This window comes from Cervus canadensis, chromosome 11 (genome assembly GCF_019320065.1).
Source record: "Cervus canadensis isolate Bull #8, Minnesota chromosome 11, ASM1932006v1, whole genome shotgun sequence".
In the NCBI taxonomy this organism is placed as follows: domain Eukaryota; kingdom Metazoa; phylum Chordata; class Mammalia; order Artiodactyla; family Cervidae; genus Cervus; species Cervus canadensis.
In genome coordinates, this window is record NC_057396.1 from 15,907,766 (window position 1) to 15,921,516 (window position 13,751).

Consider the following 13,751-nt stretch of genomic DNA (forward strand, 5'->3'; position numbering starts at 1 on the left):
TTATCAGTCACATCATTTGCAAATATTTTCTCCCAACCTGTGGGTTCCTTTTCTTTTTGTTTATTGTTTCCTTTGTTGTGCAAAAGCTTTTGAGTTTAAGTAGGTCTCATTTGATTATTTTTGCTTTTTTTCCATTATTCTGGGAGATGGATTGAAAAAGATGTTGCTGTGATTTATGTCAGAGTGTTCTGTCTATGTTTTCCTCTAGGAGTTTTATAGTGTCTGGTCTCACATTTAGATATTTAATTCATTTTGAGCTTATTTTTGTGTATTGAGTTAAGAATGATCTAATTTTATTTTTTATACATATAACTGTCCAGTTTCCCAGCTCCATTGTTGAAGAGACTGTCTCTCCTACATTGTGTAGTCTTGCCTCCTTCCTCATAGATTAATTGACCACAGGTGCAGGGGCTTATTTCTGGTTTTTCTATCCTATTCCATTGATCTATATTTCTATTTTTGTGCCAGGACCAAATTGTTTTGATGACTGGAGCTTTGCAGTATAGTCTGAAGTCAGGAAGCCTGATTCCTCCAGCTCTGTTTTTCTTTTTCAAGATTGCTTTGGCTATTGGGAGTCTTTTGTGTCTCTATACAAATTTTGAGATTTTTGGTTCTATTTCCATGAAAAATGCCACTGGTAATTTGATAGGGATTGCACTGAATCTGTAGATTGCCTTGGGTAGTATAGTTATTTTGATTGAGAAATAACTTAATAATCAGTATTAAGAATAATACTGATTCTTCCAATTCATGAACATGGTATATCTTTCCATCTGTTTACATAAACAAATTTTTTGATTTCTTTGATTTCTTTCACCAGCATCTGATATTTTTCAGAGTACAGGTATTTCTCTCTTTAGGAACAAATGTGTGCGTAGACAGGCTAATTGATTCATGACTCCTGGCTGTGGCTAGCAACAGAGCAGCTGTGGTGGGCCAGAACTTCTTGGTCTTCTTTTAAATAGTTTATGTGTTCTAGCCAATTAGGCAGATATATTTTTGTTGTTGAAAATGTCAGAGAGGTTTCATACACTCTGGCTCTCTGGGATTAAGGTGGTTGCAGGTTGACTCTGCCAAGTTTTAGAGGATATGATTTAAAGAAGATGGAACCAACTTAAGATGCAATTTCTGAAATTCCAAAGATGTATTGTGTCCTAAGAATGACTTCAGACTGAAGATGTTGATAAGACACAAAGAAACAGAGGGATTTCTTTTTCTGAATAAACATATGCTTTGTTAATTTCCTTTTTAGTAAAAAGTTGACATATAATTGAATTGATTTACTATATATTGTTTGCTATTTTTACATGATAAGAGGACTTAGATGGGATCATCTTTTAGCTTCCTAGGCCAAGTTATTCAGCTATTGTGGGACTCTCTTGAAATTAAATAATATTTAATTTCAGTAACAATGTAAAGAAGCAGTTACATTATAGACAGCAGAAAAACTTAAACAAAGAACTACTATTAAAGAGATTCTGTGCCTGGAAAAAAATTGACTGGTAGCAGTTAATTCTGAAACATATTTTAGTAAAACTACCAAGTTTTTAAAATGGAAGTATCATTGATGTACAATATTATATAAATTAAAGGTGTACGATATAACAAGTCACAATTTTAAAGGTTATACTCCATTTATAGTTATTATAGAATATTGGCTATATTTCCTATGTTGTACTTGTGGCTTAGTTTAAACCTAAATAGTTGGTCCCTGTTAATCACCTACCCCTATTTTGCCCCTCCTCAATTCCTTCTCCCAACTGGTAACCACTAGTTTGTTCTTTATATCTGTGAGCCTCCTTCTTTTTTGTTTTATTCACTAGTTTGTTGTGCTTTTTAGAGTCCACATATAAGTTATATCATACAGTATTTGTCTTTCTCTGTCTTGATTATTTCACTTGGCTTAATGTGCTCCAAGTCCATCCATGCTGCTGCAAATGGCAAAATTTCATTCTTTATGGCTGAGTAATATTCCATTGTATATGGATGGGATACACATTGTATATGTATATTCCATCATATACACATATGTGTGTGTATGTATATATATGTATATGTATATATGTACACTACCACTTGTTTATTCATTCATCTCTTGATGGATATTTAGGTTGCTGCCATATCTTGACAACTGTGAATGATGCTGCTATGAACATTGGGGTGCATGTATCTTTTTGAACTAATGTTTTTTCTTTTTTCCAGATACATACCCAGAAGTGGAATTGCTGGGTCCTATGATCGTTCCATTTTTAGTTTTTAGAGAAACCTCCATAATGTTTCCCAGCTGCACCAATTTACATTGCCACCAACACTGTATGAGGGTTCCCTTTTTCCTACATTCTTGCCAACATTTGTTATTTGTTAAACCTCAGATTTGTTTAAAAAAAGTGTGGGGGGAATCCTGTGATTCTGCAGTCAAGATCCCCAAAGTACATATTTTATAACAATAATTTAGCAGTTAGATGATTATGTAACAGTACATGTTTCCTTGTTCTCATAAAATGTCATTAGGCAAAAATAGTCAATGTTGAAATTTAGCAGTTTTTTGGGGTATATATTCTTTCAAACTTTTACACATTTGAGATAAAATACAAAGCTCTTAAGCTTTTTATTGCAATGAAGACCCAACACAGCCAAATAAATACATATTAAAAAATAAAAATAAAAAGCAGCACAGATGGAAGTTTTGGAAACTTTTTAAAAAATAGAAACTTCCTAAAACAGTGAAAACTTACTAGATTCTGTTTATTGTATCCTGAAGGAATTTGTTCTTATTAAAAACTATCAATGAATGAAAAAAATGCAAATGGGTGCAAAGATTGGTATTTATCACGTTTCAAGAAATGATAAAGAGAATGAAAATGTATGTCAGCAAAATGTTAAACATTCAAAATTGAAGTTGGATTTCAAAAGCATACATGCAACTATTAGTGCTGTGGAATAAAGACAATGTGCGTGCTCGCTCGTTCAGTCTTGTCGGACTCTGAGACCCCAGGGACTGTAGCCCGCCGAGCTCCTCTGCCTATGGGATTTTTCGGGCAAGAATACTGGAGTGGGCTGCCTTTTCTACTTCAGGGGACCTTTCCTACCCAGGGAGTGAACTTGCATCTCCTAGGTTTATTCTTTACCACTGAGCCACCTGGGAAGCCCCATTGACTCTATACTTAGAGGGTAAAATATTTAAAAACAACAACAAATAATTAACACAACAGCAAATCATTCCGCTCCTTGGGCTGAAACGTGCAAAACGAGGATCACAATTCTAATTCACCGATTTTGTGTGTGTGTATACTGGGGGTTGGGGGGTGTGTGTCAGCCTGCGATTTGCCAAAGAAAAGACAGGGCAAAGTAAAAGCCTTTTAAGTGTTAAGTTGCATGACGTCACCATAGTAACAGCAAGCTGGGCTCTTGCGCCTATTTAAAGCGACGGCATGCTTTAGGAGCCACTCAGCCCCGCCCTCTTCCTCAGATTGCCCCGCCTCCACTTCCACCCGAGACTGATTCGCTCCGCCCCGCGAATTCCAAGTCGCCAATCACCATCCAGTTTTCCCTGGTCGTGGACCGCGCGTGCCCCGGTTTTAAAAGCCCGGGGGCTGGCTCCTGGTTTCGCGCCTGCGCAGTCGTCCTCTCGCCCCACGCTGGTTCCGCGTCCTCTCAGTGCGTTATCTCCGCGCTTGGCCAGAGGGGTCTCGAGTCTCACCGAGGTGTGGGCTGTCGCCGCCGCCGCCGCGATGGGAAAAACAGCGGACTCTCGGGCTACGGGAGCCCGGCCCGACCCGGTGCGGAGCTTCAATCGTTGGAAGAAGAAACACAGCCACAAGCAGAGCCAAAAGAAGCAGATGAGGAAGCAGCAGAAGAAACCCGAGTGGCAGGTCGAACGCGAGGTTATCAGCCGCCTCATGGAGAATTACGAGAAGGTAAGACAGGCGCCGGGGAGGGGGCGCGGGGCCGCATCTTCCTGCCGCACTGGGCCGCACGGGCGAGCGGGCCGACCGGGCACTGGGGAGCAGGAGAAGGGGGTGGGATGAGAGGTGCCCCCGGGGACCCTGTTGAGGCCACAGGTGGTCTGCTGGGTGCCAAGCCCAGGCCTCCTGACCGACCAGGCCGCCCTCTGGCTCACTACAGCGGTTTTATAAAATGGGGAAAATATAGTAGTGCTTAAGCATGGGGAGATTAATTGCTGTAATAGTTATCAGTTCAGTTCAGTCGCTCAGTCGTGTCCGACTCTTTGCGACCCCAGGGACTACTGCAGCACGCTAGGCCTCCCTGTCCATCACCAACTCCCGGAGTTTATTCAAACTCATGGCCATTGAGTCGGTGATGCCATCCAACCATCTCATCCTCTGTCGTCCCCTTCTCCTCCTGCCTTCAGTCTTTCCCAGCATCAGGGTCTTTTCAGATGAGTCAGTTCTTCGCATCAGGTGGCCAAAGTATTGGAGTTTCAGCTTCAGCATCAGTCCTTCCAATGAATATTCAGGACTGATTTTCTTTAGGATGGACTGGTCGGGTCTCCTCGCAGTCCAAGGGACTCTCAAGAATCTTCTCCAGCCCCACAGTTCAAAAGCATCAATTCTTCGGTGCTCAACTTACGTTATAGTCCAACTCTCACATCCATACATGACTACTGGAAAAACCATAGCTTTGACTGGACAGACTTTTGTTGGTAAAGTAATGTCTCTGCTTTTTAACATGCTGTCTAGGGTGGTCATGACTTTCCTTCCAAGGAGCAAGCGTCTTTTAATTTCATGACTGCAGTCACCATCTGCAGTGGTTTTGCAATGTTCATAAAAATAATAAAACCTAATGGTAAATAATGACACATTGTAAGCCACTCACCATGTGGTTTACATTAATTATTTGACTTGATCTGAGGTATTGGGTCTTATTTCCCTTTTACAGATGAGAACCTTGAGGATCCAGGAGAATAAGAAACTTGTCTTTAGCTCTCACATGTAGTAAGTGGTGTGGCATTGGAACCTAGACTCATGTTTCTCTGATTCCAAAGCCTTTGCTTTTAACCACTATGCTAGAATTGTGTCTCTGAACATCACCCATCCTTCCTACACTTATTTCATTTTCTCAACTGAAGGACAACAACTTGTTTCATGTCCCCATCCAAGAATTGCCATAGAAAAGCTGGATTCCTGGTCTGTTTCTGATACTTCACCATCCTACAGTGTATTTGATGTTCCCACGTGAGCATCCCTGTAGTTATCATTTTGACTTCTTGACTTCTCTTACCTGCTCAGGCTCCCTGGGGCTACCACTACCCTTTCTTTTCCTTCCCCATAAATTCTATGTCTGTTGGCCTTCACCCACCTCACTCAGCCTTTCAGTGATTGCTTCTTTTTAGTGCAGTGTAATCAGGGATTTAACATATGGGACATATCTGGAATTAAAGTCATCATGTGTCATGCTGGTATAGCTTTTCTTTAAATAACCCTTAGATCAAAAGTAAGGTTAGATAAAGCTTAGAGTTTGTTTTGGGCTTATGTGTATATATATATATACACACACACACACACACACACACATATGTATACATATATATATTTTTGGGTGTGTGATTGGGGGTTTTGAGTTATGATGATGATTTGGTTCTGGCTTTTGCTCACCTGTGGGGTTGCAAAGAGTCGGACACGACTGAACATGCATGTGCACCTCACCTTGGCTCACCTGATGAGTGACTTTGGGCAAGTTACTCTGCTTCTCTTTTCTTGTCTTTAAAAGGAATAATAGTATCTACCTTCATTAGTTATGGGTATTCTTGTTATTCAGTCTCTAAGTCGTGTCTGACTCTTTGTGACCCCGTGGACTGTAGCCCACCAGGCTCCTTTGTCTATGGGATTTTCTAGGCAAGAATACTGGAGTGGGTTGCCATGCACTCCTCCAGGGGATCTTCCCAGGTCAAACCCAGGTCTCCCACATTGCAGGCAGATTCTTTACCATCTGAGCCACCTTGGAAGCTCACTATCATCTGGAGGTTCCTCAAATTCATGTCCATTGAGTTCGTAATGCCATCTAATCATCCTCTGCGTCTCCCTTCTCCTTTGCCTTCAATTTTCCCAACATCAGGGGCTTTTTCAGTGAGTCAGCTCTTCACATCAGGTGGCCAAAGTATTGGAGCTTCAGCATCAGTCCTTCCAGTGAATATTTAGGGTTGACTGCCATTAGGGCTGACTGGTTTGATCTCCTTGCTGTCCAAGGGACTTTGAAGAGTCTTCTCCAGCACCACAGTTCGAAAGCATCAATTCTTTGGTGCTCAGCCTTCTTTATGGTCCAACTTTCACATCCGTACATGATACTGGAAAAACTATAGCTTTGACTGGACGGACCGTTGTTGGCAAAGTGATGTCTCTGCTTTTTAATGTGCTGTCTAGGTTGGTCATAGCTTTCCTTCCAAGGAGCAAGTGTCTTTTAAATTCATGATTACAGTCACTGTCCATAGTGATTTTGGAGCCCAAGAAAATAAAATCTGTCACTGTTTTCACTTTTTCTCCTCCTTCATGTTTGCCATGAAGTGATGGTGCTGAATGCCATGATCTTAGTTTTTTGAATGTTGAGTTTTAAGTTGGCTTTTTCACTCTCCTTTTTCACCCTCATCAGGAGGCTCTTTAGTTCCTCTTCATTTTCTACCACTAGAGTGGTATTATCTACGTATCTGAGGTTGTTATTTCTCCTGGCAATCTTGATTCCAGCCTGGGATTCATCTAGCCTGGCATTTCGTGTGATGTACTCTGCATATAAGAAATAGTCAGGGTAACAACATACGGCCTTGTACTGCTTTCCGAAGTTTGAAAGTTATGAGTGGTTAGTAAGTATGCATGTAAAGTGTGCTGCACAATGTCTGATGCATAAATTTTCCACATATTACCTGTTATATTTTTATTACTACTGCTGTATACACAGTACCTCAAGAAGCCTTTGTAAGGTAAATTACTGTTAGATTACATTTTGGGCCCTTCTTCATCTGACTGGAATTGCCTCTAGAGGAGAGCCTCATCCCTTTCTTCTTACTCTGTTCTGTTCTCTCATGTAATCCCAAGGCTTATTTCTGTGACTCCTTGTATTCTACCCAGAGCTATTCTGACTTCATATCATTTTTCTCCCCCCTGGTGGTGCTGGACGTCTTTATTTAACTGTGTCATAAAATATCTTAAATGCCACAAATCTAAAACTGAGTTCATTATCTCTTTCTCCTAAAATCACAGTCTTGTATGTATTTCCGTATTGCCCCCATGGCAAATTAACCACAAACATGGTGACTTAAAACAGCAGAAATTTATTCTGTCACAGTTCTGGAAGCTAGAAGTCTGAAATAGCTTAATCAAGTTGAAATCAAGGTGTCAGTGGGACACACTCCCTCTAGAGGCTGTAGGGGAACTTCTGTTTCTTGCCTTTCGTAGCTTCTGGTGGCTGTTTTCCTTGGCCTGTGGCTGTGGAAGTCCAATTTCTGCCTCCACAGACCCACTGCCTTCTGTTCTGTGTCACACGTACCTATGTCCTTTTTTTGGTAAGGGTGCTTTGATCACATTTAGGGTCTACTCAGATAATTGAGTAGATATCTACTCAGATAATCTCCCGACAAGCTCTTAATCACCGTGCAAAGTCACTTTTGTCGTGTGAGATACATATTTGGGGACCATTATTTAGGCTACCACGTTCAGAGTGCTAAGTGGCTTCAGTCATGTCCGACTCTTTGCAGCCCCATGGACTGTAGCCTGCCATACTTCTCGGTCCATCGGATTCTCCAGGCGGGAATACTGGAATTGGTTGCCATGCCCTCTTCCAGGGAATCTTCCTGACCCAGGGAACTAACCTGAGTCTCTTATGTCTCCTGTATTGGCAGGTGGGTTCTTTATCACTCGCGCCACCTGGGAAGCTACCACATCCTGGCCCCAGCCTAAGCAGACTGCTGAGCTGGAAACCTAGGATTAATCCCGGAGGCTTCCTTCTTACCACTCACATTCTGTTAGTCACACTGGTGATCAGCCTTGCTTCTTCGGGTTCTCAGTGCTTCTGCATCGCCATTGCTTGCCTTAGTTCAGGCTCCGTCATCCCTTGCCTGGGTTACCTCAGGAGCTATTGCTTTAACGTGGGTCAGCAGGCAGGACAGAATAGTCAGTGGTTTTAGTTTTGCAGGTTGTGAGGGTGAAACTACTCAACTCTGCCATTGTAACACAAAAGCTGGCCTTATAAATACTTAAACAGGCATAGCAAACCTTCAGTTACTAAAGCAGGTGGTGGGGTTTGTCCCTTCCATCTTACTGCTTTCTAATCTAGTCTCCATATTGCTGCTAGAATGATTCTTTCCGAGATGAAATCCCAGTCCATTATTACTCCTGATTAAAGTCCTTCTTGGCTCACAGTTATTTTCAGTTAAACACTTCAACATGTCAGCATATTCTAGTCCAGTGAAAGGGTAAGTTCCTTATGATCAGGCAGACCTGGTTTAAATCTCACTCAGTTTAAGTGTTGACTAGCCAAATTTCTGAATATCCCTGTGTCTCAGTTTCTTTATTGAACAGAGATTGTTAACCACTGAGAATGTTGTAGGGCTCAAGTGAGGTAACGTGTGTAAGCCAAGTGGTATGTGGCAGGCACACGTGAACGAGCAGCCTGCGCTCTTGTGAGCTGGCCAGACTCCTTGATGTTTCCACTGCTTGCTGTGAGCAGTCCCATTCCTCCAACGCTGAGGACGTCTAGTTGTCCTCCAAGATTTACCACCAACTTTTCTTGCTGACCTCTGCTGGTATGGTTAGGGCTGCTGTGTGTCTGTAGCATTTCATATATGCCTTTATTATATCATCAGCAGGCTGTGATGACTGCCTTTAACTTCTTTGTCAGTTCTTCCACTGGGCCATTGATACACTACCTTTGCTCTCCCCAAAGGTGGGTCCCGCAGTGCTTGTCCTTAAGAAGGCCCTTTGTGTTCAGATGTTTGGTGCATGCTGGCCTTTTCCAGGTGACTTTATTCTGCTTGGTAACATGGATCCACTCATTTTGATCTCTTGTTTTAATAATATTTACTAACATTTATCAAGCTTTTATACATGTTGACTTGCCATATCCTCACAGCAAACAACCCTATGAGATTGTTCCCGTTATATGTTACGAAACTTTAAGACACAGCAAGGCTAAATAATTGGCACAACGTTAAACAGTAAGTGAAAAAGTTCTAATCCAGGAGATATAGGTCTGATGCCAGGGCTCCAAATCACCATGTTTTACTGCTTTGCATGGAAATATTTAAATCCCAGTCTTTTCACTAAGTTGAAGGAGCAGTTTTTTCCTCACCAAATATTGTTTTTATTTTTTTTTTAATTTTAGAAATATTTTATTAAGAAATAAATGCAGTATGAAATCAGTTGCCTGGGTTAGCAGTCCTGGGATACAGTCAGAGCAGATTGTAGGTAAAAAGGGGCAGACCCTCAGCATATGGCTTCTCAGATGGTAGAATTTATACATTACAGTTTTATTGCATTGGACAGTACACAGGTGGTGTTTAGTAGCCTCACTGGTGAAATACTGAACAATTTGATTCAGAGACATTTGAAACAATTTGACAGGTAGTTGTTGAAGCATAGGTAAAGATAGGTGGGGAAAAAAAATAACTGTATCCCTTGGCAGGTGTGGTGGGGTTGATACATTTTAACAAATGTAATGGTAGTAAATATGTGCAGTGCTGTGGAGCAAGGGGATAGTATAATTAGGGGGAAAGGTTCAGTTTTTCTCTGCAGAGCCCATTTTGGCCTTACGATTGAGAGAAAGGTTTTTCCTCTGGGCATGCTACCCTTCCTCTTGGTGGTCGCAGCCTCAGGCCTGGCCTGTGGAGCTGAAAGTGGGCTGAATTTCAGCTTCCACACCTCAGCCTTAGCAGATGCCTTTGTGTAGGGCGCGGACTGCCTAGCAGTTTGTGGTAGCCATGAGTGGAGCTGGTTTTCTTGAATGATGTGTCCTCCAGGTAGAAAAGATTGGCCACGGACATTGTAGGTGGAGGGAGCAACATGAAGAAATACAAAAAAATGTGAAAATGTGTGGTGTTCTTTGAGGGGGACCTACTCCTTGGCATATGTTGTATGTTTCAGAAGTGGCCTCAGATGAGGTTGAAGAAGGGAGTTGCAAGTAGACTGAATGGCTTTGAAGGCTGTAGCAGGTAGAATAATGACCTAGAGATGTCAGCATCCTAATCCCCAGACCTGAGATTAAGTTATATGGCAAGGATTGCAGACTTTAAAATGTGTTGACTGGTCTGGATTATCCAAGTGGACCCAGTGTAACCATCGAGGGGTCCTTAAACATGCAGGAGGGAGGCAGGAGAGTCAGTGTCTGGGGGCTGTGAAATGAGAGACTTGACTGCCTTGCTGGCTGGGTTTTCAAAACTATAAAGGGGACCAGAAGCCAAGGAATATGGGCAGCCTCTAGGAGGTGGAAAAAGCAAGGAAATGGATTCTCTTCTAAAGTTGCCCAAAAGAATGCAGCCCTGCCAACACATTGATTTTAGCTGAGGAAACTAGTTTTGGCCTTCTGACTTGCAGAATTGTAAGTTAATAAATAAATGTTGGTTTAAGTCACTGTTTTGGGTAGTTTGTGACAGCAACAGTAGGAATAATATACAGAAGCTATGTTTAAAAACTTTATCTGGAAGCAGTGATGAGTTTCTGGGAGGCAGTTAGAGACCATATCTAAATTATAAAGGATCTAGAGGCTGCTGCTGCTAAGTCGCTTCAGTCGTGTCCAACTCTGTGCGACCCCATAGATGGCAGCCCACTAGGCTCCCCCATCCCTGGGATTCTCCAGGCAAGAGTACTGGAGTGGGGTGCCATTGCCTTCTCCGATCTAGAGGCTAGGCTGTTGATATAATCTAGATCTTGGATCCTTTGAGAGGCAGATACCCAGATGGGATTAAGTGAGTTGGAATTTATTGGGGGAAAGTGTAAAGGTAAAGGAGAAGGACTAGGAATAGGGAGGGAAAGGAGAGAGGACAGAAGGAGTGGGTAGGAAGCACTCAGGCTGCAGCGCTGTTTTTAGAAAGCTTCTCCTGACAGGGTGTCCTCAAACCAAAGTTCCCTTCAGAGGGGCGCCTTGTCCTGCGGGAGTGGGTACCTCTGTGGCGTTTGGTCATTAACTGGGCGCAGGCCAGGCAGGCATGACTTTTTCAGTGGTGGCTCTAGAGGGGTGACAGCTGGCATTTATCAGCCATCTCTGCTTCCACAGTGGGAACTCTGGGGGGCTTATTTCTAAGGCCACCATGTAGGGCCTGTTTTCTCAAGGGGCTGATACAGAGCTGAGGATTGAAGCTTAGTGAGAAATGTTGAACTGTTTATTTTAGTTCAGCAACTGTTTTCACTTGCTGAATGACTCAAGCTCTCTGCACCTGGGATTCATTTAGATATTTATTGTAATCAGCTATGCTGTATAGGAACTCTGCTTTCTAATCTATTTTTTTTTTTTTTCTTTGTCAAAGTTGGGTCTGGTGTGATTTGAAGTAGATTGCTTTTTTCCTCTTGATTGCAATAGGTGGAGCATTCTAGAAAGTATTAAATACTTTCTTCCCTCATGCTTTGGGATGTAAAAGCATCATTCACTTTTGTGAGAAATGAGACATTTGGAAGTAAAGGAGCGGGGTTAAGTAATATCCACCTCCACCCTGTTCCTCTTACTCTGCCCCCTCTAACTTTTCCAGCAGTGCTGAGAAGTTCTCAGTAAGTACCATCACTGAAATGTCTGTTCTCTGATTTCAAAAGAATGATGATACAGATTTTAGAGGGTGTATGATTTTTCTGGACATCACCAGATGGTCAATACCGAAATCAGATTGATTATATTCTTTGCAGCCAAAGATGGAGAAGATGCTGAAGCCAAAGATGCTGACTCTATACAGTCAGCAAAAACAAGACCAGGAGCTGACTGTGGCTCAGATCATGAACTCCTTATTTGCCAAATTCAGACTTAAATTGAAGAAAGTAGGTAAAACCACTAGACCATTCAGATATGACCTAAATCAAATCCCTTACAATTATACAGTAGAAGTGGGAAATAGATTCAAGGAATTAGATTTGATAGACAGAGTGCCTGAAGAACTGGACTATAAGGAAAGCTGAGTGCTGAAGAATTGATGCTTTTGAACTGTGGTGTTGGAGAAGACTCTTGAGAGTCCCTTGGACTGCAAGGAAATCCAACCAGTCTATTCTAAAGGAGATCAGTCCTGAGTGTTCATTGGAAGGACTGTTGTTGAAGCTGAAACTCCAATACTTTGGCCACCTGATGTGAATGAAGAACTGACTCATTTGAAAAGATCCTGATGCTGGGAAAGACTGAAGGCAGGAGGAGAAGGGGATGACAGAGGATGAGATGGTTGGATGGCATTACCGACTCAATGGCCATGAGTTTGAGTGAACTCTGGGAGTTGGTGATGGACAAGGAGTCCTGGCGTGCTGTGGTCCATGGGGTTGAAAAGAGTTGGACATGACTGAGCGACTGAACACAGATGATTTTTCTAAGAGTGTTTTTTTTTTTCTCCCCCCTAAGGAAAGAAAAGGATGAAGGTAAGGGGAAAGAGAGTCTCTTTCTTTTTTATTGGTAGGAACCATAGCCATCTTCTGCTGTGGCCTCCAAGTATTCTTTGGACTGTAATTGACAGTTTTCTAGAACAGGGCTTCCCTGTTAGCTTTCCTGATGGCTCAGCTGGTAAAGAATCCGCCTGCAATGCGGAGACCTGGATTCGATCCCTGGGTTGGGAAGATCCCCTGGAGAAGGGAACGACTACCCACTCCAGTATTCTGGCCTGAAGAATTCCATGGACTGTGTAGTCCATGGGGTCACAAAGAGTCAGACATGACTGAGAGACTTTCACTTTCACTTTTAGAATTGGGGGGGGGGGGGGCAGACTTTTTCTGTAAAGGGCCAAATAGTGAATATTAAGTTTTGTGGGCCATAGTATATAAATGAATGGTTGTAGCTGTGCTCCAGATAACTGTATTTATAAAACAGGAAAGGAATTGGATTTGGTCTGTGGGCCATGGTTTGCTGACCCTTGTTCTAGAGCATCAGTGAAGTAAAAACTTATTGTTTCTTTGGTGACATCTTTCTAAGTGTATAGCGTACCGCTTTGTGTGTGTTATGTGTTTGTGTATAGCTTTATGTTCTAATGGTTGGCAGAGTGCTGGAAGAGCTTCCTTCTTCCAGACTTTCCCTCTAGGAGGTTGATAAACTTTAGAAAGATGTGCACCACGGTGCATTACTTTGTGCGTTGCAAAGAGTAGCCCACTTGGCCTGTGGACTGTACCTTTGATGGGGATTAAAGAGTGTGTTACCCATCTAGCTCTTATAACCGTTCCACTTGCTCTGAAAACAGATTTTTAGCTAATGTCCAGTTTGGGAAATTACCTCCTAACTTAGGTTCCTTGATAGGACAGGATATTATTTGAATAAACTTTTCTCCTTTTACTGCTCATACACTGATTCTGCCTCCTCTCCAATGTTATCCGAAATGATTTGTAGGGATTAAGGCAATGTGTTAATATTTGTGTTACATCATTTGAGGCCAGAGAATAACCCTGTCTGGACTGTATTAAGAATCTAGACTCTTGGGAAAGACGATATGTGGACTAAAATGAAATACAAGGTGTCATCCCTTTACTTCCTGGAGTGTAATTTAACTAAATCAACCTTAGAAATGCAGCCTTCTCCTTTTGTGGATCATATATTTTGGCAACATATTCCCATATCTGCGAAATTCCTGCTTTCAG

At 42.2% G+C, this 13,751-nt stretch overlaps 1 protein-coding gene across 1 annotated transcript in view; it reads left to right on the plus strand.

Annotated features, from left to right (window-relative positions):
- The first annotated feature begins 3,611 nt into the window (after positions 1 to 3,611).
- The window catches only part of DDX10 (DEAD-box helicase 10), a 286,527-nt gene continuing 276,387 nt past the window's right edge, over positions 3,612 to 13,751 (plus strand). The window contains exon 1 of the mRNA XM_043481065.1: positions 3,612 to 3,917. Coding sequence (XP_043337000.1) covers positions 3,732 to 3,917 — 186 coding nt within the window. The 5' untranslated portion in view covers positions 3,612 to 3,731. The remainder of the gene's footprint in view (positions 3,918 to 13,751) is intronic.